Raw genomic sequence first — 26,195 nt, forward strand, 5'->3', positions numbered from 1 at the left:
AATTTAATCTTCCTAAAAACCTCGAGGCAATCTCATCACCACCTCACACCACAGACAGAGAAACTGAGGCAGAGGTAGGTCACTTGTGAAGGCCACGCCCTGGCTAAAGGCAGAGCAGGACGTGGACAACTGGCCCCCGGGGTCTGCTTGTTTACCCACCACACCAACCAGCAAACTCAGCCAAAGGAAAATCACCCCAGGACCCCTGGAAAATCTGCACGCAAGTGAACAAGAAAGAAGATCTCAATCCCCCAAGGCAGAGGTCCGCGTAGACAACACTCCCTGACCGCTCGGGAAGGAGACTAGAAAGGAGAGTGGATGGAACCCAAAAAGGCCATGTTACTTGAATACTTCAGAACAAACTTCTCGATCAAAAAGGAACTCTGATGAAATTACAGCTTCTTTAGAAATGAATGCCAGTGAAAATGTTACTCATAAAAGTGTGCAGGGAGGGCCGGGCGCGGTGGCTCAAGCCTGTAATCCCAGCACTTTGGGAGGCCAAGACAGGCAGATCACAAGGTCAGGAGATCGAGACCATCCTGGCTAACACAGTGAAACCCCGTCTCTACTAAAAAAATACAAAAAACTAGCTGGGCGAGGTGGTGGGCGCCTGTAGTCCCAGCTACTCGGGAGGCTGAGGCAGGAGAATGGCATAAATCCGGGAGGCGGAGTTTGCAGTGAGCTGAGATCCGGCCACGGAACTCCAGCCTGGGCAACAGAGCGAGACTCCGTCTCAAAAAAAAAAAAAAAAGTGCAGGGAGAAGCCAGGAGCACACAGGAAACACACAGCCAGAAATGCACTTACAAAGACTGGGCAGGCATGCGGGCTCATGCCTGGAATCCTGGCACTTTGGAAGACTGAGACAGGAGGACTGCTTGAGCCCAGTTCAGACTGGCCTAGGCAACACAGCAAGACTCCATTGCTACAAAAAATTTAAAAAGTTAACTGGTGTGGTGTGCCAACAGTGTCTGCTACTCTGGAGGCTTGGGCAGGAGCCCAGGAGGCGGAGGGTGCAGGGAGCTGTGATTGTACCACTGCACTCCAGGCTGGATGAGAGAGCCAGATCCTGTCTCAAAGAACAACAAAAGACTTTTTTTTTTTTTTTTTTGAAATGGAGTCTTGCTCTGTCGCCCAGGCTGGAGTGCAGTGGCGCGATCTCTGCACACTGCAAGCTCCACCTCCCGGGTTCACGTCATTCTCCTGCCTCAGCCTCCCGAGTAGCTGGGACTACAGGTGTGAGCCACTGTGCCCGGCCATTTTTTTTGTATTTTTAGTAGAGACGGGATTTCGTCATGTTAACCAGGATGTCTTGATATCCTAACCTCGTGGTCTGCCTGCCTCAGCCTCCTAAAGTGCTGGGATTACAGGCGTGAGCCACCGCGCCTGGCCAACAAAAGACTTTTAACTCAAGATGTCAGAAAAAAAAAATGTTTTAAGAAAATTCAGCAAGGCTGGGCATGGGGGCTCACGCCTGTAATCCCAGAACTTTGGGAGGCCGAGGTGGGCGGATCACAAGGTCAGGAGTTCAAGACCAGCCTGGCTAACATGGTAGAACCCCACCTCTACTAAAAATATAAAAATTAGCTGGGCGTGGAAGGGCGTGCCTGTAATCCCAGCTACTTGGGAGGCTGAGGCCTGTCTCAAAAAAAAAAAGAAAAGAAAAAAGAAAATTCCGTAGGGCGTGGTGGCTCATGCCTGTAATTCTAGCACTTTCGGAGGCCGAGGCAGGCAGATCATCTGAGGTCGGGAGTCCAAGACCAGCCTGACCAACATGGAGAAACCCTGTCTCTACTAAAAATACAAAATTAGCCGGGCGTAGTGGCGCATGCCTGTAATCCCAGCTACTCAGGAGGCTGAGGCAGGAGAAACACTTGAACATGGGAGGCAAAGGATGCAGTGAGCCGAGATCGTGCCACTGCACTCCAGCCTGGGCAACAAGAGCAAAATTTCATCTCAAAAAAGAAAAAAAGAAAATTCAATATTTGATCAATTAAAAAAAAAATTGGCTCTTTTGAAAGCAACAAATACATCTTGAGCACATCAAGGATCAAAAGAAAAGGTAAATATTAGTAAAAATAAGCACTGATATAAATTTAAAACTGCAAAACAGAGATTAAACTGGAGGAGGACATCACACACAGCTTTACATCGATCCGTGGAAAACCACACCAGAGGAAAGGGGAGCAGCAGCCTGCACCCCTCTGGAACACCAGCCTACCCAGCAGACCCCAAAACCGAATTTCCACAAGATCCCAGGGGGCTCCTCCCAGGGGGGAACTGCTCTAAGGACAAGTAACTAACAAAGGCCAATCAGGAAAGACCCGGGGCCTCAGCGCAGACGAGACCAACGCCACAGAGAGAAAAACAGCATAGTTCCAGAAGAGCCGCCAAGCCACCAACAGAGGAAGCATCAGGCACTTAAACACCAGGAACCAAGCATGACAGTGAAACCAGGGGTCATTAAAGAAGAGGGCGATTTCCTCTCTTCCTGCCCCTGCAGACCCCTTCTCTGAACTGGCTGCTCTTCTCTACTGACCCAAAAGGCAACGCCATCACATCCCACGTTGGACACACGTGTCTATTTCTGTAATGCTCACTGAACCTTTTAAACAATGCATACGTATAAACTAAAAAGTTAAGGTCCCATTACTCAGCCGGGCGCGGTGGCTCACGCCTGTAATCCCAGCACTTTGGGAGGCTGAGGCAGGCAGGTCACCTGAGGTCAGGTGTTCAAGACCAGCCTGGCCAATGTGGTGAAATTCTGTCTCTACTAAAAATACAAAAGTTAGCCAGGCGTGGTGACAGGTGCCTATAGTCCCAGCTACTCAGGATGCTGAGGCAGGAGAATCGATTGAACCCAGGAGGCAGAGGCCGTAGTGAGCCAAGATGGTGCCACTGCACTCCAGCCTGGCAGACAAGAGCAAAACTCCACCCCCCAAAAAAAAGTTCTCTAGACGTGGGTATGGAATTTCACTAAATTCTTTTACTGCATGTCTGTGACCATGTAGTTTTTCTGTCTTCATCTGGTAATACAGTAAATGACACACGGACACACGAAGAGGCCTTCGACGTTCACTCCCACTTTCAACACACTGCTGGGCTTTGCCTTCTTTCACATAACATTCACAGACGCACAGAGACGTGTCCTGAGGAAAAGGCACACAACTCGGGCCATGGGGCTGAGAGGCCAGAGCCGGCCGCTGAACTGCCACGTTTTATATCTGCCATGCTTTACCCTAAGCACGTGCTCCTCTGGTAATTTAAAAAAAAGAAAAACAAAGGAAGAAGTCGGGAGGAAGAAAACTGCAGCCCTTGGATGCTGAGCATCACTTCATCCTGAGGGAAGGTTTCTGGTGTGAGCCCTCCCTCGGTGCTCCTGGCACTGCACTATTACAGGAAGACTAATACAGGAGCGTCCTGGAGCCCCGGGGCCCCGCCCACCTGCTCACGGTCCCTGGGGAGCAATAACACAGAAGCCCTGGGGGCCTACCTACCTGCTCAAGGCTCCCTGGGGAGCACTAATACAGAAGCCCCGGGGCCCCGCCCACCTGTTCATGGTTCCAAATACAGGAGCATCCGGAAGCCCCGGGGCCCCGCCCACCTGCTCACGGTTCCAAATACAGGAGCACCCGGAAGCCCCAGGGCCCCGCCCACCTGCTCGTCGCTGCGGTGGTAGTCGTTGTCCTCCTCCGGCTTCTCCTCCGCGGCCTCTTTGTTTGAACTGTCGTCTGCTTTGGTTTCACCTTTTAGCACAAACAGAACATAGTGCACCATGAAATCCAAACTGTCAAGCCATTTAAAAAACTCCACTGTACTCCAAATGCCGTCAAAAATTCATTCCATTAGGAGACTGAACCCCCGGAGCAGAGTAAGAGTCAAAGGAAAGCCGTCTGCAAAGCGTCTGCAGGGGTCTCCCCGGGAGGCGGAACGGGCGCGTGGGTCTGTGGGTGCAGATGTGCGGAGCACAGAAGACAGGGACGGGGCAGCCGGAGCCGGTGCGGGACACACACATGCTTCGCACCCACCTGGCCAGGCCCGCCCAGAGCTGCTCAGTGCTGACCCCATCAGCCCTCCATCTGAAAGCCTTCTGCTAAAAATCCACTATTCTAACACTGCATTTAAAATGAAAACTTCCCCTCAGTTAAAACGGTTCTGACAGGACTGCTTGGTTCCCAGACACGCTTCCCAAGCACCCCTCACGGCTGCGCTTCCTGGGACCCGCAAAGTCGTGGGAGTGACAGAGCCAGGCCCCTCTTACCCCTCCAACCGTCACAGATACACAGAGGAGCCTAAACATTTCTTAACAGTGGCCGGGCGCGGTGGCTCAAGCCTGTAATCCCAGCACTCTGGGAGGCCGAGACGGGCGGATCACGAGGTCAGGAGATCGAGACCATCCTGGCTAACATGGTGAAACCCCGTCTCTACTAAAAAATACAAAAAAACTAGCCGGGCGAGATGGCGGGCGCCTGTAGTCCCAGCTACTCGGGAGGCTGAGGCGGAGGAAGAATGGCGTAAACCCGGAAGGCGGAGCTTGCAGTGAGCTGAGATCCGGTCACTGCACTCCAGCCTGGGCGACAGAGTGAGACTCCGTCTCAAAAAAAAAAAAAAAAAAAAAAAAAAACATTTCTTAAGAGTTTGTGTGGTCCATTAGGAAAATAAAATGTCCTCAAGACATGAAAATCTGTTGTGATACACTTGGATGTGAACATACCATTCCCTTTACACAGAAACCAAACCATTATTTTGCCATTTTACAGTAAACCAAGCCAAGCCAAGTCTCAGGAAGTTCACCTTCCACTACTTTTTCCACAGGCTCTCCGACCCCTGACCTCTGCCCCCAAGGCACTCTCGGGGGGGCCCTCCTGCTCTCCCCTGCTGGCCTCACCCCTCCAGGACCCCCGCTTCTCCCCTCTGCCCACATTCCCACTGGTACCAGGAGTGAGGAGGAACGCCTCGAACCCTAACCTCCCCGCACCCTCAGGTTCCTTCATTTTCTCCCGAGTACGTGTGGGAGAGCCTGGCAGACAGTGCCGGCTCTTTAAGAAAAGGCCTCGTGGCCGGGCGCGGTGGCTCACGCCTGTAATCCCTGCACTTTGGGAGGCCGAGGCGGGCGGATCACGAGGTCAGGAGATCGAGACCATCCTGGCTAACACGGTGAAACCCCGTCTCTACTAAAATACAAAAAATTAGCCGGGCGCGGTGGCGGGCGCCTGTAGTCCCAGCTACTCGGGAGGCTGAGGCAGGAGAATGGCGCGAACCCGGGAGGCGGAGCTTGCAGTGAGCCGAGATGGTGCCACTGCACTCCAGCCTGGGCGACAGAGTGAAGACTCCGCCTCAAAAAAAAAAAAAAAAAAAAAAAAAGAAAAGGCCTCGTGCAGGGGTTCCTGGGGCTTCTCAATGGGCACGCAGGGCACTCACCATTCCGATGGGAATCTAAGTGCTGTTTTGCAGAGCAGGTCTCCCCCTTGATGTCTCCAGGCACCTCCATGCCCAATTTGTGATAGAACTCCCTCTGCTTTCTCATTTCCGCTACGGAAAATCAACACACAGTCTTTAATCTTACACAGGCAGTGGATTATATTAAACTGTTCATAAACATCACATAAAGAAAATTACGGATTTGCATTATGAAGTTTGAAGGCTACTAATAAGAAAGCAGCAAATTAAGACTGGGATGTTTTCGGGGCTCAGCACAGCAGGAGGTGCACCCCCCGGGCACCCGCCCCACCAGCCCACATGGGACGCTGAGTCGCAGGCCGGCTCTTCCAGGCCTAGGACAGGCATGGAGCCCAGGAAGCCCAGCTGTGGGACTGTCATCCCCATCTCGGCCACCGCCTGCGAGTGTCCAATATCGCAGAACCAACCATCACCAGGGGCTTGATAAATACTGCAGCCACATGGGTGCCGCATCAAACATCATTGCTGACCTCACGGCTGAGCCAGTGAACTGCCTGGACGCCCGCAGCTCAGAGAATGAACCTGCCACTGGGCTCTCCCCACGCTTCTGTGCGGTGGCAGACCCTGCCAGCTCACAGGCACCTAAGGCCGCCACTGAGGAACCCCAAGAGAGCCCTCGAGGGCCCGACAGCCCCAGGGACCATGTGTCCCGGGTGCCTGAGTCCACAGCCTGCTGCGACGGCTGCTCACAGCTACGGGCTCTGGCGCCACGGTGCCTGGCAGTGGGTTAAGAGTGCCCCCTGGTGTCTGTGGCCACAACCACAGGCACAAATTCCAGGGAAGAGACTGCCCGGCCACAGACAAGCAGCATCCTCCTCATGCACACCTGCCATTGGGTCACTCCAGCTCGAGGCGGTCAGCATGCGGCCTCCGCTGGTTGGACCAGAAGAGGCCTGACCCTCCAGGGATGGCCAGCAAGAGTAGGCCAGAACCTTGCAGGTTCCAGGGAAAAGCAAACGGACTCTCAGCAAAGGCCCCCTAAATGTGACCTTAAGTTCACACCCAGGCAACGGAGTGGACGACGTGGGTCACTGCTCAGGAACACAGTAGCCTAGGTAGAGAGAGGAGGGGGCCCCGAGAGCCTGAGCAGAGAGAGGAGGGGGCCCCGAGAGCCTAGGTAGAGGAGGGGACCCCGAGAGCCTAGAAAAGAGAGGAGGGGACCCCGAGAGCCTAGGAAGAGGGGACCCTGAGAGCCTGGGGAGAGGAAGGGACCCCGAGAGCCTGAATAGAGACAGGAGGGGACCCCAAGGGCCTGGGTAGAGAGTGGGGGGACCCCGAGAGCCTGGGGAGAAGGGACCCTGAGAGCCTGGGTAGAGACAGGAGGGGACCCCGAGAGCCAAGGGGATACGTGTGGCTGGCCTCAGGTGGATGGAGTGCTGGAGCTTCACAAGGGAAATGCTGAAAGATTGGCCTGGACAATCTGAGAGCAGCTTGAAAGAAAATGTTTCCCTTAAATAATCACATCCCAGCAGCTGAAACGGAGACCTGGAAGACGGGGGCTGACAGCAGGAGGCTGTGCCCATCAGTCTCCCGAAGAGCTGTAATGGGAATGATAGAAAGGTCACATGGGTCCATGCAAAGGAGAGAGCCCCATGGACACAGTGGAAAACAACTCAGCTTCAGACCCTTGGCTCTAATTCCCATTTCTTTAATTTTCACCTAGAAGAATAAAAAAGGATTAAAAATAGTAGCACTCAGTGTCAGGTGTATAGAGGCATCCAAACATTTATTGGGGCTGGGCGTGGCTCACACCTGTAATCCTGGCAGTTTGGGAGGCTGAGGCAGGTGGATCACCTGAGGTCAGGAGTTTGAGACCAGCCTGGCCAACACAGTGAAACCCCATCTCTACTAAAATACAAAAAATTAGCTGGGCATGGTGGCAGATGCCTGTAATCCCAGCTACTCAGGAGGCTGAGACAGGAGAACTGTGTGAACCTGGGAGGCGGAGGTTGCGGTGAGCTGAGATCGTGCCACTGCACTCAGCCTGGGCAACAAGAGTGAAACTCCGTCTCAAAAGTGAATGAATGAATGAATGAATAAATAAGAGCTCACTGTCTCCGGACACTGCTCTTTAGCTGTGGCAGTCCAGCCTGATCTGATGAGCTCACTGTTGGCACAAGGCTAACGAATCAGACAATTGGAAGCTTACTCTGACTACAGCCGTATTTCATTTTCACTTCTGAGAGGAAATTCTGCTGTGATGAGACATTCCATTTTAAATTTTCAGTATTTTCTAAATACTGCTTTCCTGTGAGTGGGGAATATTGCTGGTGTCTAAATACTGCTTTCCTGTAAGGGCGGATATTGCTGGTGTTGAGTCGGTGACTCCACTGTCAGCTGTTTGCTCTCGGCATAGCTACAGTATCACAGATGAGAAACTCAGTGCTTTGCCATCAACAATGACAGTTCAACAACAAAACAACTCAGAGTTCACTGTGGCTTCAAAGCGCAACCCTGAAGTCTCCTTTTCGCCTTTCCTCATTCTGACGTGCAGGCCATGCAGTGGGCGTGAAAACGTCCCGACGCAGTGATGATGAGTTCCAGCCAGGGCGCACAGAGAGCTGCTCAAAGCCACCAGCAGGCAGGCAGCACACGCCCGGCGCACACTCAACTGCACCACGGACGGGTGAAGGCAGACCACCGCTGAGCCAGCGGGGCCGGTTCCAATCAGACTACGCAGCATGAAATTTCAATTCTTAAATTTTCACGTCATAAAATACGATGCTTTTGATTTTTTCGGACTATTTAAAAATGTAAAGAAACATTCTTAGCTCATGGGATCCTCTTGCCTCGGCCTCCCACAGTGCTAGGGCTACAGGCATGAGACACTGTGTCCAGTCCCCACGTTTCTAAAGCAAGAGGTGACAGGCATGTTCAGGATCCGTGGAGAGAGGACTGAGCCCCACGTGAGCACGCAAGCCCCACGGCCCTCCCCAGGAACGGAGAGGAGCCTGGCACACCAAAGACTATGACACGCCCACCGAGTGAAAGAACCCAGAATGGGCAGAGACTGAGAATGGACACTTTGATAGGCCAGGCACGGTGGCTCATGCCTGCAATCCCAGCACTTTGGGAGGCCGAGGTGGGTGGATCATGAGCTCAGGAGATTGAGACCATCCTGGCTAACATGGTGAGACCCCATCTCTACTAAAAATACAAAAAAAAAAAAAAAAAAAAATTAGCCGAGCGTGGTGGCGGGCGCCTGTAGTCCCAGCTACTCAGGAGGCTGAGGCAGGAGGATCGCTTGAACCCGGGAGGCGGAGCTTGCAGTGAGCCGAGATCGTGGCCACTGCACTCCAGCCTGGGTGACAGAGCGAGACTCCGTCTCAAAAAAAAAAAAAAAATCTATAAAAACAAAAAGAAACAACAAACCACTAAAACCCTAACCCCACCTGTGGTCTAGCAGGGAACTCTCTTCCAGCAAGCCTCCACCACGGCCGGGAGCGGGGACAGCGTGGAGGGCCTGCCCGGCACCCAGGTGGGAGAGGCAGGACTCGGTCGGCGTCTCCTCCAAAACAGGCACCTAGACCCTCAAGGGCTGACGCCTCGCTTCACCTCACCGCTGCATCCTCTCAGCTCATGCGCATTTCAGGAAAAGGTCTCTGGTCGGAGAAATCAGGTTTATGATTGTCTGCCCCACAGATAAAACTAAACAAATTGCAAGTAGCCTCTATCAAGAAAACAGGTGCACTGCTAAGAGTTTTAAAGTTAGAATCCTCCTTCTAAAGAGCCATAAATGACTGAACATTTGAGAAACAACAACAAAAAGAATATTGACTCAATGGAAAATACGGTGGCCAGAGAGAGGAGCTTGTCAGGGAGACGGCTCGGGGCCACCGTGCCCTGGGGGTGTGAATCTGGAGCACTCCGGAACCTCCTCCCTCTTGACTTCTTCAGTGTAGACTGGAGTTGGCAGCATCCATGCTGGACAAGAGCGTGCTGAGGTGGACGAGAACACACAACTTGCTCCAGGCTGGACGCACTGTGCCCTCCCTGCACAAGCTCAAGTTCCATGGGAAGGTGCCACTGTGCACGGGTCTGCTGGCCTTGAGACACCACTGTCCCCCGAGGAGGAACCCGGGCTCTTGGGCAGAGAGGCAGGGCAGCCCTGAGGAGGAACCTGAGCCCTCAGGCAAAGAGGCAGGGCAGCCCCAAGAGCCTCGTGTCCTGGACAGGGACCACCCAAGACCCCGGGGCATGAAGAGGTGCCCGCTGGCTGCAGATGAGGACTGGAGCATCAGGAAGGACACGAGCACGGCGCATGCAGAACACACAGGTCAAACCCCTGACTGCAGAGGCAGGGAAACCAGCTTGCTGTTTTGAACACAAATGAAGGAAATAGTTTTTTTTCAGCCCTTCCTACACAAAATGGACCAAATAGCAAAGTGTGTCTTTCTGGTTTTCTGGAAGCACTCCAACTAACACACAAAGACAAGTGATGGAACGGGACGGCATGCAGATCTCAGTGCCACCCTCCTCAGCACGTGGACGACACCTGCCCTGAGGGACTCCCAGAAGTGGGCTTGCCAAAAACACAGCCGGAATGCGACCCAGGTCTACTGCCACAGGACAGCCCAGGACGATGGGAAGGCAGAGGCAAGAGGGAGCCAGAAAGAGGCCCGTGAGTCAGTGGCATTCTCTGGATCTGGACTGGAATAAAAACAGGCTGGGTGTGGGGGCTCACACCTGTAATCCCAGCACTTTGGGAGGCCGAGGCAGGAGGACTGCTTGAGACCAGAAGTTCAAGACCACCCTGGGCAACACAGCAAAACCCTATCCCTACAAACAATTAGCCAGGCATGGTGGTGCTTGCCTGTAGTTCCAGCTACCCGGCAGGCTGAGGCAGGAGAAGCACTTGAGCCCGGGAGGTTGAAGCTTCGGTGAGCTGTGATAGCACCGCTGCACTCTAGCCTGGGCGACAGGGACCGGGTCTCAAAAAAATAATAAAAAATAAATAAACAACAACCAAAAACCACAGCATTTATGAGACAACTAGAAATGTCCGCGCTGAGGAACTATTTGGTTTTAAGGAATCTCCACCATTTTCCTAAATGTTATAAAGGTATGTGGTTATGAGCTTTAAGAACCCTTATATTCTCGGGATAGTACTGTACCCTTTACAGATCAAAGGCCACGGGGCGAGGCTGAGGGAGCAGTAGGTGCAGCAAAGCCTGGAAACTGCTGGCGGGGGGTGGGGGGTTACAAAACTCGAGGTTCTTGCCCCAATCCTGCCCACTGCTATGCGTTTGAAACACTCCAGTGCAAACTTTTAAGACAGAGTCTTGCTCTGTCATGCAGCCTGGAGCGCAGTGGTGTCATCTCGGCTCACTGCAACCTCTGCCTCCCGGGTTCAAGCGATTCTCCTGCCTCAGCCTCCTGAGTAGCTGGGATTACAGGCACCTGCCACCACGTCTGGCTCATTTTTTTTTTTTTGTATTTTTAGTATTTTTAGTAGAGACAGGGTTTCACTATGTTGGTCAGGCTGGTCTCAAACTCCTGACCTGATGATCCACCTACCTCGGCCTCCCAAAGTGCTGGGATTACAAGCATAAGCCATTGCACCCGGCCACTAATGTTTCTTAAGGTGTCAGCACTGGTGGGGGTCACAAAACTCAGGGTCCTGCCCCAATCCCACCCACTGCTACGCGTCTGAAACACTCGGTGCAAACGTTTCTTAAGGTGTCAGCATTTTACTCGAATGTATCCTTTGCCTTTTCCCAAGACGAAAAAACTTTCAGATATTAAAAGACTAATTGTTTCATCTACGTTTACTCAGGAAATCTAAATTCTTCCTGCATGAATGAACTCTGTGAGTAGGGAAAGAAGCCTCTTAACAGTGTGATTCTCTGGGTCACGCATTAAAGGTGAGATACGATTTCTATGGATCTGGCATATTCAGCTGCGTTTTGAATTCTAACCCTCTTCTGAGACACAGTGAGAACCAGCCCAAGCGAATTCTCAGCTTCTCTATCTGCCTTTGAAAGGTCTGATGAGCAGAATGCCAGGACAGCCCACCTGGCGCTGACCCGGCCCCTCCTTGGCCTCCTTCCCGGTCGCCAGCGGAGGGCCACCACCACCGTGTGAGCGTCGGGAGCCAGGGAGCTTTCAGCTGAGCGATCCCCAAGCAACCGATTTCCACTTGCAGGGTATTTGTACTACTTGGTATTTCTTTTAATTCTAAATGAAATTTGACTTTACATTGAAGTTTTTCTAGAAACACCAGCTACCCGCTCTGCCAATGTGCTGCTCCTCTGTTCTGGGGAGGCTGGTGCTGTGGGATGGGGAGAGGCAGGTCTGGGACAGGAGGTGGGGCCCAGGAAGAAGGCAGGGTCCTGGGCGGGGCAGGAGCTGCATTGAGCGCTGGGGGTCCCATGCACTAAACATGCGATCCATACTTGCTGAATGAATACAGAGAAGGGGTAGAAAGATGTCTATGGATCCTAGACAGACAAAAGAAGAGACCAGCCAAGGAGATAAAGATGGGCTGAGAGCAGGGATGAGAAGACAGTGATTCGACCAAAAGGAAAGGGGCCTCCCATCCGAGAACCAAACTTCCAGGAGAGCAGCGGCTGCAGAGGCCAGGCTGGGACCTCAGAGATCAGCGAGACAGTCGGACACTCACCTTCTTGGAGGCCTGGTACCAATTTGTAAACAATATCTTGCATGGTTCTGTCATGACTGGCGAAAGAACAGAAAGGTGGAGTTAGCTAGAAATGTTAATTCTATAATTCTTGTACATTTTCCATTTAACAATATCAAAGTTCAGAATCACCAGTCAGGAACTCTGTTGGAATTTTACTTCTAGTTTTCAAATGAAAAAATGTTTGTGTCACCAAAAGCTATGTATGACTTGAATTAATGCATCATTTAATTTGGGCTCTGGCTGCTTATATTCGAAATAATGACAGATAAGGTTATTCTGGGAACCCGTGCTTCTGTCTGCCGGACACCCCAGGTTCCCTTGCATGCCCCGCGGCGCTTCAGGGGGACACTGTCCCTGCGGACACCTCGAGGTTCCCTAAGGCCCTCAGCCAGGGGACACTGTCCCTGCGGACACCCGAGGTTCCCTCAAGGCCCCGGGCCAGGGGGACACTGTCCTGCGGACACCTCGAGGTCTCACACCCTGCAAGGCCAGGGAGACACTCGTCCCTGGGTGGACACCCCAGGGTCCCCCAAGGCCCCGGGTGGGCGCCTGGGGCACTGTCCCTGCCCCTCCCACCAACTGCTTCCTGGGGTATCCTGGTCTTTGTGAGATTTCCACTGAACAGAGGCCTTTCTGGAATGTTTCCAAATAACGTAAAGAAAAGTCTGTAAGAGTTGGGTGCGGTGGCTTACACCTGTAATCCTAGCACTTCGGGAGGCCGAGGTGGGCGGATGACCTAAAGTCAGGAGTTTGAAACCAGCCTGGCCAACATGGTGAAACCCCATCTCTACTAAAAATACAAAAAATAGCCAGGCATGGTGGTGCACACCTGTAGTCCCAGCTACTCAGGAAGCTGAGGCAGGAGAATCGTTTGAACCCGGGCGGCAGAGGTTGCAGTGAGTCCAGATCACACCACCGCAATCAAGCCTGGGCAACAAGAGAGAGACTCTGTCCTAAGATGAGGCCCTTCCTGTCATCTTTATGATCTAGATCGAGGTTTTGTGAAAAGATTACATAAGCATGGTATTTAAAATCTAGTTCCCACTTTGGTATGCTCTTTTAATTTTTTTAGTTTTTTTGAGACAGGGTCTCCTTCTGTCACTTAGGCTGGAGTGCAGTGGTGCGATCTTGGCTCACTGCAACCTCTGCCTCCTGGGCTCAAGCGATCCTCCCACCTCCGCCTCCTGAGTAGCTGGAACCGCAGACGCCAAGATTGAGACCAGCCTGGCCAACAAGGTGAAATCCCGTCTCTACTAAAAATGCAAAAATTGGCCGGGCGCGGTGGCTCAAGCCTGTTATCCCAGTACTTTGGGAGGCCGAGACGGGTGGATCACGAGGTCAAGAGATTGAGACCATCCTGGCTAACATGGTGAAACCCCATCTCTACTAAAAAAAATACAAAAAACTAGCCGGGCGAGGTGGCGGGTGCCTGTAGTCCCAGCTACTCGGGAGGCTGAGGCAGGAGAATGGCGTAAATCCAGGAGGCGGAGCTTGCAGTGAGCTGAGATCCGGCCACTGCACTCCAGCCTGGGCGACAGAGCAAGACTCCGTCTCAAAAAAAAAAAAAAAAGTAAAAATTAGACAGGCTTGGTGGCAGGCGCCTGTAATCCCAGCTATTCGGAAGGCTGAGGCAGGAGAATCGTTTGAACCCAGGAGGCGAAGCTTGCAGCAGGCTGAGATGGCGCCATTGTACTCCAGCCTGGTGACAGCGAAATTCCGTCTCAAAAATAAATAAATAAATAAAATTTAAAAATAATAATAATAAAAATAAAAGGGAAAAACAAACACATAGGCCTTTCCTCCTTCAAAATGTGTCTTCAGAGTTATCTCTACTACCCTCTGTGGTATGAGGAGCATTTCCCTTCCTTTGGAGCAACCCCCAAGTCTGTGTGAGAACCACATGCTCCACCTGGCTGGCCCCTTGGCCTCCTGCTCACGTCCAGGCCAGAGTTGCCTTCTCCAGAAACAGTGGCTGGCCCAGTGGTGAGTCGAGGCTCTCTGTGACCCTGGGCAGAAGAGCGTGGCACAGGGAGACAGATCCCGGCCATGTGCCAGGGGCAGAAGGGCCAGGACCACCTGTTCCGCGGCAGAAAGGTGGAAGGTGGATCCAAGGGCCAGCTCACATCAAATTTAACTTCAGCAAATTCTGCATAGAACTCATGACATTCAACCTGGGTCCTGAGGTTCTCAAATGATTTGACTTGACTAAGTGTTTTTTCTCTTTTTTTGAGACAGAGTCTTGCTCTGTTGCCAGGCTGGTGTGCAACGGCACAGTCTCTGCTTACTGCAACCTCCACCTCCTGGGTTCAAGCGATTCTCCTGTCTCAGTCTCCCAAATAGCTGGGATTACAGGCATGCGCCACCACGCCTGGCTGATTTTGTATTTTTAGTAGAGATGGGGTTTCTCCATGTTGGTCAGGCTGGTCTCAAACTCCCGACCTCAGGTGATCCGCCCGCCTCGGTCTCCCAAAGTGCTGGGATTACAGGTGTGAGCCACTGTACCCAGTCTACTTGACTAAGTATTGATGGAAATGTATCTGCAGGCACAGTGTGGGCAGGCCTGGCAGGGTGGCCTGGTAAGTGCTGGACCCAGGTTCTTCGTGTGCAGCTCCTGGGGTGCCCTTGGTCAGGAGAGGCTGCTGCCAAGGCAGGATGGGGGTACAGCACTATGGCCTGGGAAGGCCCACACTCACAGAGACGCCCGGGGGCACTCACCTGACGTACTGTGGCCTGGGAAGGCCCACACTCTCAGAGACGCCTGGGGGCACTCACCCCACATACTGTGGCCTCGGAACACCTACACTCACAGAGACTCCTGGGGGCACTCACTCCGTACGGTGGCCTGGGAACGCCCACACTCACAGAGATGCCGGGGGGGCACTCAGCCGACGTACTGTGGCCTGGGGAGGCCCACACTCACCCGATGTACTGCAGGGGGTGGCTCTGGTGGATCACGATCCTGCAGGTGGGGCAGGTGTTGTTCTCCTCCAGGTACTTCACCAGGCAGCTCCTGCAGACTGTCATCAAAGCACAAGTGTGTTAGGAGAGAGTCCAGAGCCAGGGCACCCACCCCACCCATGTGCTCCACTGAACACGGGCATCTCTGAGCTCATTTTTGTGCAGATGCTCACTGCTGTCCTCCTTATGGCCCTTGGCTTCTGAAAAGGAAACATCTTGCCGTTCTGGTATCAGAAGCAACAAGAAAGTTTTAACTGCCCTGTCAATGGGCTTCCTCAAAGAGGCAGGGTTAGGATTTAAGTGGGAAGAAACACTTGGAATGGGGAGATGATGCTCAAAGGTGAGAAAGCTGTGGGTCATCAGAACATGGGCTAATATAGGTAATTTTACAATACTTTGTCCTAAAAGATGACAGTATCTTCTACGTACAACTAGATAAAATCAAATGAAAATAACCTAACATAAAATATGCTAACCAATATCTAAAAATACGATTAACGTTAAAGTCAAAATTCTATCAACTTGGCAAATATTTTATTTTCTAAAATGAGAAATACACAAGCATCACTTGTATTATAAGTGTACACTGTATTTTAAAGATCCTGTTTAAGCAAAATGCTCCTCAGCCATCAAGAGACGCACACAGCGGTCGTCCACACCAGCAGGGCCGCCAGCCATGAGGCCTCATGTTAGCACAAGAACTGAGCCTCAGCCTGACTGATGACGCCTGCCCGTCAGCTGCAGCCACACTTAGAGACACACCCAGGTCTAGCCCCAGTTGTGAGTCCTCTAACACCAACGCACAGGCTCATCAGGTGTGAGGATGCACATCCAGTGTGAGGAGCACACTGGCAGGTTCCCCTTTGAAGGATTTAAGGAACTCCTTCGGAGATGTGGAAACCGCCAGCAGTGAGCGCTGTGTCACAGCGGCCACTGGCCCTGCTGCTCAGTGGCAGGAGCGTGGCCTCTCCTGTGTTTAGCTCTCCTAAGTGAGGCCTCATCTGCTCTGAAACCACCCACAGGACCTTTAGTGTGAAATGACTTTTCTGACTTATCCTCAAGATCCTCTCTGCCCCTGGTCCTGGGTCCTGCTTTTGTCGGGGCTTGAGCTCAAAGCTCGTGGTAAAACAAAGGCCAAGGTTCTGAAGAGCACACAGCTGGGAAGGGCACGCCCTCCCTGGGTGGCCTGGGTGGGGCACGCACAGGTGTGCAGGCACTCCGTCACCGTGGTGGCGTCGATGAGGTACCCACTGCACAGGCGGCAGGTGATGTGGGCGTTGATGTCCCACAGCTTGATCTTCCTGGTCAACATCTTTGGCTTCTGCGAGACAAAATGCGATTAATTAACACCTGAAACTCTCCAAAGCCTTTCATCCTTGGCTTAGTTCTGACAGCGGCCCTCCAAGGAAGAGCATGCAGGCTGGGAGGAAGGTGCAGGCCCCGGGCCCCGGCGGCAGGAGCCTCCTGGGCTCACTGGGTCCCAGGCTCCCATGTGCAGGGCACGGTCAGCAATCCAGTGTCTGTGTGCATTGGGACAAGCAAAAGCCCCGGGCTCCCCCGGCACTGGCTTCTCTCTGCGCCTGACACCCCTTCCTCTCCTCCCGCAGTGAGGACTGAGGAGGGTCCATAACGCTTCAGAGAGGCAGGATCCCGGGACCCTCTGTCTGTGAAGGCGGAGGGAGCAGGAGGAGCCTGCGAGGGCAGAGCTGCCCGATGGGATGAGGATGGGCAGGCTCTGGGCACCTGGACCCTGTGCGGCTCACAGCGCGGCCCCTGGGCCCAGTTCAGAGTCTGGGCTGTGCGCCCTTCCCCCTTCCTCCCCATTCACTTCTGGGCCGGCGCCGCTCCCACGGGGTGTCCCTAGGCTGTGTCTCCCAGAGCCTGAGGCAGCACGGGGCAGGGGCCGCGTCGCCCCGGGGCCCCACTCTACCCTCGCAGGGCGGGTACAAGGCCAGGCCACAGTGGCTGGCGGAGGCCCTGCCTTGAGAGCTGCCGCAGCCGCTCTGCTCGCCCACCAGACCTGCGCCTTCAGGGAGCAGACCCCCGACGTCACCGCACACCGGCAGCAAGAGAGCAGGGCCGCTGCGTGGGTGGAGGCTGGCGGGGACTCAGGCTGGCCGGGGTGCACCCCACTACTGGGAGTTCGCTCCCCAGACCTTTCACCAGGAGAGAAGCAGGCACGAGTCTCCCTCAGTGAGGAGGGAAAGCCGCGACCCAAACTGCTGCATGCGTGACACCACTTCCGTCATCACCGCCACCAAGAGGCCCAGCCTGGAGCTCTCTGCTGAGCCCCACGTCGCCTGCTGCAGGCGCGGGCCTGGGGGTCCCACGAAGCAGCCGAAAGCTGGGCTCATCCAGGGGTCACATGCCTGTGGGTGAGGCCTGTCCCCGACCACTATGCCACCACCTTTACGCCTGCGGTCCTCACCTGGTCACAGAGACTTCCAAAGTCAAATCCTCCCCTCCTCCTCCCTGTGGGGCTATGAGGTTCGGGAGACCTGATGCGCACTGAGGACAAGGAGCCTGCCCAGGAAGGGGAAGGGAGACGGACGGGAGGCGGGCGGAGCCCCGCCCTGAGCCCGAGGACCACGCTCACCCAGGAGGGGAGGGGAGCCCCGCCCTGCGCCCCTGAGAACCACACCCACCTGGGAGGGGGAGCCCCACCCTGCGTACCTGAGGACTACGCCCACAAGGGAGGGGAGGGGAGCCCCACCCTGAGCCCCTGAGGACCACACCCATTTGGGAGGGGGAGCCCCACCCTGCGCACTTGAGGACCACACCCACCTGGGAGGGGGAGCCCCGCCCTGAGCCCCTGAGGACCACACCCACCTGGGACGGGGAGCCCCGCCCTGAACCCCTGAGGACCACACCCACCTGGGACGGGGAGCCCCGCCCCGCGCACTTGAGGACCACACCCACCCGGGAGGAGCGAGAGCGCCCTGCCCTGTGCCGGAGGATCTCCCAGTGCTAATCAACTGCCTCACAACTCACTGGGCAGAAGCCCCAGGCTGCGCCCCCACACAGCACTGCTCCTCCGCCACACGCCGTCCGGAGGGCACCCAAGTGAACCAGTGACGGAAGGAAACCAGCCCTCTGCACCCCGCGCTGTCATCAAGGCCTGGGCCCTCCACAGCTGGCTGAATCTTGGACTCTTACAGGAGGGGCCAGGAAAACTCGGCAGTGAACCGTGAATGCTGCACCGTGTCCTGACCCGCCTGCTACTCATGATCGCCCGCCCTCCCCACAACAGGCAACAGGGCTGGGCAAGGAGTCAGCAGCACCTCCGGGGTCGGGGACCTGGGCCTCACCTCCGCTAGACGTCCGCGTGTCCGTCCCTCTGCCGGGGCATGGAGGCTTCAGGCCAGCACTCCCACGCGACGCTGCCTCCTGGCTCCGCACGCGGGCTCGCTTCTGCACCCTCCTTCCGGCCCTGGCTCTTTTTCCATTTTCTAGCACAGAAATGGCACCTGTTAGTTCACTTCGTGTCATGGCTGTGTGACTGCCACAACTCCGCCATTTAGACTAGAACTCGCAACCAAGCCCCACCGAGCAAAAGGCGGAATGGGGTCAATCAGAAGTACTGACCACGAGAAAAGCTAAGGACCCACGCACGGCTCCAGCCTGTCCTCAGAGCCGGCGTTTAAGAGGCGCTGCAAGGCAAGGCGACCACATGCACAAAGCGTGGTCTCGGCAAAGTCCGGCAGTTCACAGGCGCGGAAAGAGGAGGGCAGTCGGCCTACGTGCACTTACCTGAGCACGACGCCTGGGGTCCCTGCTACATTGTGACGCCTGCGGAGAAAAAGCACAACAGGGTTACCCTTGGACTGCAGGCGGACGGCCCCCACCCCACCGCGGTACCAAGCCTTGCTCGGTTACACTGGTCTGTTTGCTTAAAACAGGGACCGTGAAGAACAGGCTCTACCTGGGAGGCCCAAGGCATCAGAGACAGCAGGAGTGGGCATGCGGCCCACGGGGGTGGGGGGCAGCTGGGGGCCCCATCATGCTGTTTTGGGCCCAAGAGGAAGCTCTCGGGTGGAAGCTCCCCGGAGGAGGGGTGAATTTCAGGGGTGATCTGGGGAAATGCAGGGCCTCTGAGGCAAGGCAGTGAGGGCCGGGTCCACGAGGCAGCACCAGAGCCCCGCAGTTCTGCCGCTGTGCACAGAGCGCTGTGTTCTTTTTTTTTTTTGAGATGGAATCTCGCTCTGTCGCCCAGGCTGGAGTGCAGTGGCCGGATCTCAGCTCACTGCAAGCTCCACCTCCCAGGTTTACGCCATTCTCCTGCCTCAGCCTCCCGAGTAGCTGGGACCACAGGCGCCCTCCACCTTGCCCAGCTAGTTTTTTGTATTTTTTAGTAGAGACGGGGTTTCACCGTGTTAGCCAGGATGGTCTCGATCTCCTGACCTCGTGATCCGCCCGTCTCGGCCTCCCAAAGTGCTGGGATTACAGGCATGAGCCACCGCGCCCGGCCCGAGTGCTGTGTTCTTTCCCAGTCACAGACCTGCCTGCGCCTGGCAGATGTACACCAAGGGCCCCAGTGCAGGCACTGAGCCTGGTACTGGGCTCAGCGGGGATGAGGACACGTGTGTTCTGTGGGGACAGGATGGTGACACGGCACGCGCAGCGCTCCGTTGGGGCCAGGGAGGGCACCTGGGGCCGTAGACAGACAGGGAGGGGCAGGGTAGGGACATGGTCCCCACCTGAAAGACAGGCAGCAGGCACCATAGGACCCAGGGGACCACGTGGGGACCCCGCCTCTGGGATGAGGCACCAGGGTGACTGCCATGCTGGGAAGGCTTCCCCAGGAACCTCGGTGGCCTCTCCCATGTTCCTGTCTGAGCTTGGGAAACGGGTGGCTGGGGTCAGACTGCGGAAAGTGGGGGCCTGGGATGACGTACAGTGTCTGTGGCTTACTGACAGAGATTAAATACTTTCACGCTCTTCATTTTCTACCCCATTTGTATCATTTCTATTCCAGTTTCCCATAACTGCACTTTTTATTAAATAGTCTTTGAAACTCAGTTAACTTTTACATAAAAAGGGAGGAAGAAGGGAAAGAGTAGAGTCAGTCTTCCCAGGCAAGTATAAGGGGAGATCAGCAGGCATGTCTGAGGCTCTTGAGGGAGGGAGAAGAGAAACAAGATGAAGAGAATGAAGCCAGGCTCAAAGCCAGGCTTCCGGAACATTCTGCAACACTGGGAGCTTCCACATCTCCACTGCCCAACAGCACAGCTGCTGACCACACATGGTGTGGAGCACTTGAACTGTGGCTTGTGGGACTGAAGGATCTCATAATTATTATTCCTTTTTTTGAGACAGCGTCTTGCTCTGCCACCAGGCTGGAGTGCAGTGGCATGATCTTGGCTCACGGCAGCCTTGACCTCGTGGGCTTGAGCAATCCTCCCACCTCAGCCTCCTGAGTAGCTGGGATTACAAGCATGCACCACTACATCTGGCTACTTTTTGTATTTTTAGTAGAGGCAGGGTCTCAGTCTGTTATCCAGGGCAGTTCGCTGGCTGCGAACTTCTGGGCTCAAGTGATCCTCCTGCCTCAGTCTCCCAAAGTGCTGAGATTACAGGTGTGAGCCACCGTGCCCAGCCCATTTGTTTTTTTTTGAGATGGAGTCTTGCTCTGTCACCCACGCTAGAGTGCAGTGGTGCAATCTCGGCTCACTGTAACCTCCACTTCCCATGTTCAAGCGATTCTTGTGCCTCATCCTCCCAAGTAACTGGGATTATAGACGTCTGCCACCATGCCCAGCCTTTTGTATTTTTAGTAGAGACGGGGTTTTACTATGTTGCCCAGACTGGTCTCGAACTCCTGGCCTCCAGTGGTCCGCCCACCTCAGCCTCCCAAAGTGCTGGGATTACAGGTGTGAGCCAACACACCTGGCCAACTGAATGAATTTTTAATTGTACTTAATTTTAATTAAACTGTGGCCAGTGGTTCCTGTGTTGGCTGGCACAGCTGGCGGCTCCTGACAGGGGTTCTGGGACTTCAGTGAAAACACAAGACGCAGACCTTGGAGCCAGCATTCTAATGAAGGCAGACAATCACTAACAAACAGGCCAATTATTTACTATGGTTAGAAGGCGACAAACGCAGCCATCCCTTGGTATCCGTGGGGGACTAGTTCCAGGACGCCGCTCTGATACCAAAATCCACAGGTGTTCAAGTCCTGGACGTGAAGTGGTGTCAAGTCTGCACAGAAGCTGCGCACGCCACCCCTCCATGCGCTCTATGCCATCCCCAGATTACTTGCAACACTTAACATGCTGTAAACGCTGTATCAATAGTTGTTCTACTGTATTTCTAAGCTCTGCATTATTGTTATTGTTTTTTTTATATTATTATTATTGTTTTGGTTCCCAAACATTTTCAATCTGTGTTGACTGGACCCACGGATTCGGGGGAGCTGGCTGTGCACTATTAAACCGGGTGCACCTAAAGCAGGTGATGTCTGAGCACGGACAGGATATGATGAACTTGACCCTAATAAAATGGAAAGTTTAAGTGAAACTGATAAGTTCCTAGAACAGTAATTTACCAGTATTGAGACCAGCAGAGGAAACCCAGAAAGTTCCAGAATGGTCAGAAAGTCCATTCCAAGACAGCGCCAGGCCCCGGAGGGCTGCAGGTGGTTTCACCAGATGCTCAGGGCACAAACAATTCAGTCTCAAACTCTTCTTGGAGAACTCATGCTAAGAGCCTGACATAACCAGACCCTGACAAGGGCAGACGGCAAGAACTCAACATTAACCTCACCAGGAAACACAGAGGTAAAAATCCAAAGAAAAAGGTTAGTCACCCTTATTTAGCAATATACAAAAAGATAATCATTCTTGACAAACTCAGAGTCCTAGAAAACAAAGTGAGCTTAATGTGTATGGAAAAAAGATACAATTTATGACAAAAGATACAAGGAGAAAAATCACATGATCTTCCCAGCAGGTGCATAAAAATCATTTGACAAAATCATTATCCATTCATGATTTTAAAAAAACAAAACTCAGCTGGGCACAGTGGCTCAGGCCTGTAATCCCAGCACTTTGGGAGGCCAAGGCTGGCAGATCATGAGGTCAGGAGATGGAGACCATTCTGGCTAACATGGTGAAAGTCTGTCTCTACTAAAAAATACAAAAAATTAGCCGGGTGTGGTGGCACGTGCCTGTAGTCCCAGCTACTCGGGAGGCTGAGGCAGAAGAATCGCTTGAACCCGGGAGGCAGAGGTTGCAGTGAGCCGAGATTATGCCACTGCACTCCAGCATGAGCGTCAGAGCGAGACTCCATCTCAAAAACAAACAAACGAACAAACAAACAAAACACAAAACTATTAGCAAACTAAGAAGAGAAGGAAATACCTTTAACCAAATAAATTTTCTGTTGAAGACCCTCAGCTGGTTGTGCAGTGGCTCACGCCTGTAATCTTAGCACTTTGGGAGGCCAAGGCAGGTGGATCACATGAGATCAGGAGTTCGAGACCAGCCCGGCAACGTGGTGAAACCCCGTCTCTACCAAAAATACAAAAAATTAGCTGGGCGTGGTAGCAGGCATCTGTGGTCCCAGCTACTCAGGAGGCTGAGGCAGGAGAATCACTTGAACCTGGGAGGCGGAGGCTGTAGTGAGCTGAGATGACTGCACTGCATTCCAGCCTGGGTGATAGAGTGAGACTTCATCTCAAAAAAAAAAAAAAAAAAAAAAGACACGGCCAGGTGCAGTTGCTCATGCCTGTAATCCCAGGAATTTGGGAGGCTGAGGCAGGCAGATCACCTGAGGTTGGGAGTTCGAGACCAGCCTGACCAACATAGAGAAACCCCGTCTCTACTAAAAATACAAAATCAGCCGGACATGGTGGCACGTGCCTGTAATCCCAACTTTTGGGGAGGCTGAGACAGGAGAATCGCTTGAACCTGGGAGGTGGAGGTTGTGGTGAGCTGAGATCACTGCACTCCAGCCTGGGCAACAAGCCTGGGGAACTCCATCTCAAAAAAAAAAAAAAAAAAAAAAAAAAAAAAAAGACACTAACACACACATCCTCTCAAAGTCTTATACAAGCATGTTCAAAGCAGCCCTTTTCCTAACAGCCCCAAACTGGAAACAAGCACCTAGTCCCTCAGGAGGCGGCTGATAAACACAGCGTAACCCCTCCCCACGCAGACGCGGCTCCGCAGTGAGAGTGAACGCAGGCGCCCACGAAGCCACGGGGGAGGGGGGCAGACGCAGGAGCATGTTCCCACGCGCCACGCAATTCCAGAACAACAGCAAGTCTGGTGGGAGGATGCAGGCGGGATGCACAGTCCAGGCCGGACAGGGACTGGCCAGAGGGGCCTGAGGGAGGCCTGTGGGGACCGAGCTCTGGGCCAGCACTGCCAGCGAGTCCGCGAGTCTGTGAGACTGGACAGGGGTGAAAAGTCCCCAAACTGCACAATGAAACTGGTGAATTTTAGTGTGTATCTTACAATTAAAAATACAGACCACAAACATCGTTCCTGGTGCTGAAATTAGAAAAAAAAGCCAAACTCTCAGCTTGTATTAAACCATCCTACTCCAAAAATAACCAAGGCTGGGTGGGTGAGGACACTGGAAAAGGCGACCATGAACCTTTGGAGGTTGCTAAGGAGGGTATCGTCATGATTGTGGGTGAGGAAAAGATTTATGAGACAGAAAACAAAACTGGCCATGAAGGAAATGACAAGTCAAAGAGAAGCACCCTGAGTTATCCAAAAGCACCATGGAGAAAAAAAGCCGAGGCCTGAGGGAAATTTTGGCAGTGCCTCCAGGGCCACAACCTAGACCAGGGCCTGGCCAACGTGGCTGCGTGCGCCGGTTTGTGGCCCTGCAGGGCCTGCTCCCACCACAGCAAGCAGCGCCGCTCGTTGGAGGGAGGCCTGAGGCACACCATGATCACCATTTGCTCCCTCCCTCAGAGTTCGCCAGCCCCACTCTAGCCAATAGAGAGCTTCACAACAGAGAAACGTCAAATAAGCATGTTTTAAACGCTCAATTGTGTCAGTAAACTGAGAAATGCACGTTAAAAACCCAACGAGATGGCTGCTGACCCTGGCGTGCAGGAGCCACGGCCGCAGCACCCCGTGGCCCAGGTGTGCACCCGCGAGACCACTCCAGCCTCTGCCCCACAGCCCGTCCCGCCCACGGCCACCTGCTGCTGGTGGCCTGTTTCACTTCCATGGACACACAGTGGACGGGGCTGATCCTAACGATCCTAACCATGGCTCGGAAGAGGCTGGGATGACCTGAGGGTTAACTGGAGCCACAGAGAGCCTGGCAGAGAGTGGCTCCGGGGCTCCTGAGATAGGGAGGACAGTGAGGGGCCGGCTGGGGAAACTGAGGCAGCTCCAGGAGGCTCCGTCATCATCTGTGGTCACCTGCTGGGGAACCCGGGGACGAGTGCTAAGGCTGGACAGGAGGGGCAGCGACTCAGGTTTCCCCTGGGCAAATAAGAGCAAACCCACAGCAGCCCTCAGCAGCCCACAGAGCTGCGGCCCAGAGCCCATTCCTACTCCCTCCTCCACAGGGAAACGCAGCTCCGCCATGCACTGCGTCAGATGGTCCCGTGGGCCCCACAACCCCTCGGGGCTGCTGCCCCTCCTCCCAGCAGCCTACACACCACACACCCCACGTCTAGTCCACAACTTCTCATTCGGTCTTAATTTATCATTTCCTGATATGCAGAGATTTAAACAAAAGCTTAAAGCTGGAAACAGAACTTCCCATGACTGTCACAGCTCCACGTGTGCACGCCTCACAATGCAGCCGGCAGTCCGCGATACGTGCCTCACACGGCCTCCGACACGGAGGAGTCCTCGTCAAAACCAACCACAGAAGCGCAGGCTCTGGTGGCCTCAACAGTGCGGGAAGCGCCCGCCTGTGCCCGCATCTGCCTGCCTGCCCACGCCTGCAGTGTCACCAGGCCAGTTTCAGATCCCAAACTGCCTACTTCTCTCAGTGTGCACAACTATTGGTATGTTTAAAGGCAAATTTATCAACACTAAGATAATAATTTCTTTTCTTTTTTTTTTTTTTTTTTTGAGACAGAGTCTTGCTGTGTCACCAGGCTGGAGTGCAGTGGTGTGATCTCATCTCACTGCAACTTCCGCCTTCCAGATTCAAGCAATTCTCCTACCTCAGACTCCCATGTAGCTGGGACTACAGGCGTGCACCACCATACCCAGCTAATTTCTTGTATTTTTAGTAGAGACGGGGGTGTCACTACACTGGCCAGGCTGGTCTCAACTCCTGACCTCAGGTGATCCGCCCACAAGGCCTCCCAAAGTGCTGGGATTACAGGTGTGAGCCACCACACCCGGCCCAAAGTGCTGGGATTACAGGTGTGAGCCACCACACTGGCCAAGAATAATTTCTCACAAAACACCTGGAGCGTTTTATGAAGTAAATAAACAAAAGACAGACCTTGAACTGGCAGCTGCCACCCCACCCATCCAGACAGAGCATGGGCTCCGTCTTCTGGTCCACAGCCCCCACAGCACCACTGTCCACCAGGGTGCTCCATGGAGCTTCACCTTCCCGCCTGTGCTGCCGGCTGTGGTGGCCCGCCGGACTGAGCCCCTGACCTGGCCGGCATGGCCAAACATGGGCTCTGGTCTGGAAGAGCCTCTGGGGCCTTGGCTGCAGCCCCTGAGCCTCCCTGTCACCCACTTCCCTGTCTCTTGCAGCCGATCCCATCTCTTCGCTGTTGTCCCAAGGCCACATGGGCCTGACCACCCCCAGGGCTCCGCGCCCCCTCCTGGCTGACAACCACCACCTGTCTTGAGTCTGTCTGCCAGGGCTCTGCTGTTGGGCCCTGAAGTTCTCGAATTGACCGGAACATTCCTTGACTGTTAACAGCAGCTGCTATGCCTGACACTTACAGTCCTGGGCAGACAGTAGCCCGCACCATCCTCACAGCTGCTGGGGAGGGGAGTGTGGCCCGGAGACCCCTGGATCCCTGGACGCCCCACGCACCTCCTCCCTCTGCTGACTCCACTCTGCCCTGTCCCCAGAACGCACTGCGGCCATGGAGACCACAGGCCTTCTAGGGGGCCAGCCAGCCTGGGGTGCCGTGGGGCCTGACGCGTCACACACCAGACCTGGATCACATGGGCATCGTACTTAGCCCC

General features: G+C 54.1%; 1 protein-coding gene across 2 annotated transcripts in view; it reads right to left on the reverse strand.

The window, feature by feature from the left end:
• Positions 1 to 26,195, reverse strand: part of PCGF3 (polycomb group ring finger 3) — a 60,739-nt gene that overhangs the window by 19,047 nt on the left and 15,497 nt on the right. Inside the window, exons 2-8 of one of the 2 annotated variants that reach the window (XM_003890928.3) lie at positions 18,810 to 18,848; positions 18,368 to 18,508; positions 16,263 to 16,380; positions 15,022 to 15,118; positions 12,081 to 12,136; positions 5,420 to 5,530; positions 3,656 to 3,744 (exon numbers count right to left, since the gene is read on the reverse strand). In XM_003890928.3, coding sequence (XP_003890977.1) covers positions 3,656 to 3,744; positions 5,420 to 5,530; positions 12,081 to 12,136; positions 15,022 to 15,118; positions 16,263 to 16,371 — 462 coding nt within the window. In that variant the 5' untranslated portion in view covers positions 16,372 to 16,380; positions 18,368 to 18,508; positions 18,810 to 18,848. Of the gene's footprint in view, positions 1 to 3,655; positions 3,745 to 5,419; positions 5,531 to 12,080; positions 12,137 to 15,021; positions 15,119 to 16,262; positions 16,381 to 18,367; positions 18,509 to 18,644; positions 18,783 to 18,809; positions 18,849 to 26,195 lie in introns of those variants that run through there. The other variant, XM_009204616.4, reaches the window with a different exon arrangement.

This window comes from Papio anubis, chromosome 3 (assembly GCF_008728515.1).
Source record: "Papio anubis isolate 15944 chromosome 3, Panubis1.0, whole genome shotgun sequence".
In the NCBI taxonomy this organism is placed as follows: Eukaryota; Metazoa; Chordata; class Mammalia; order Primates; family Cercopithecidae; genus Papio; species Papio anubis.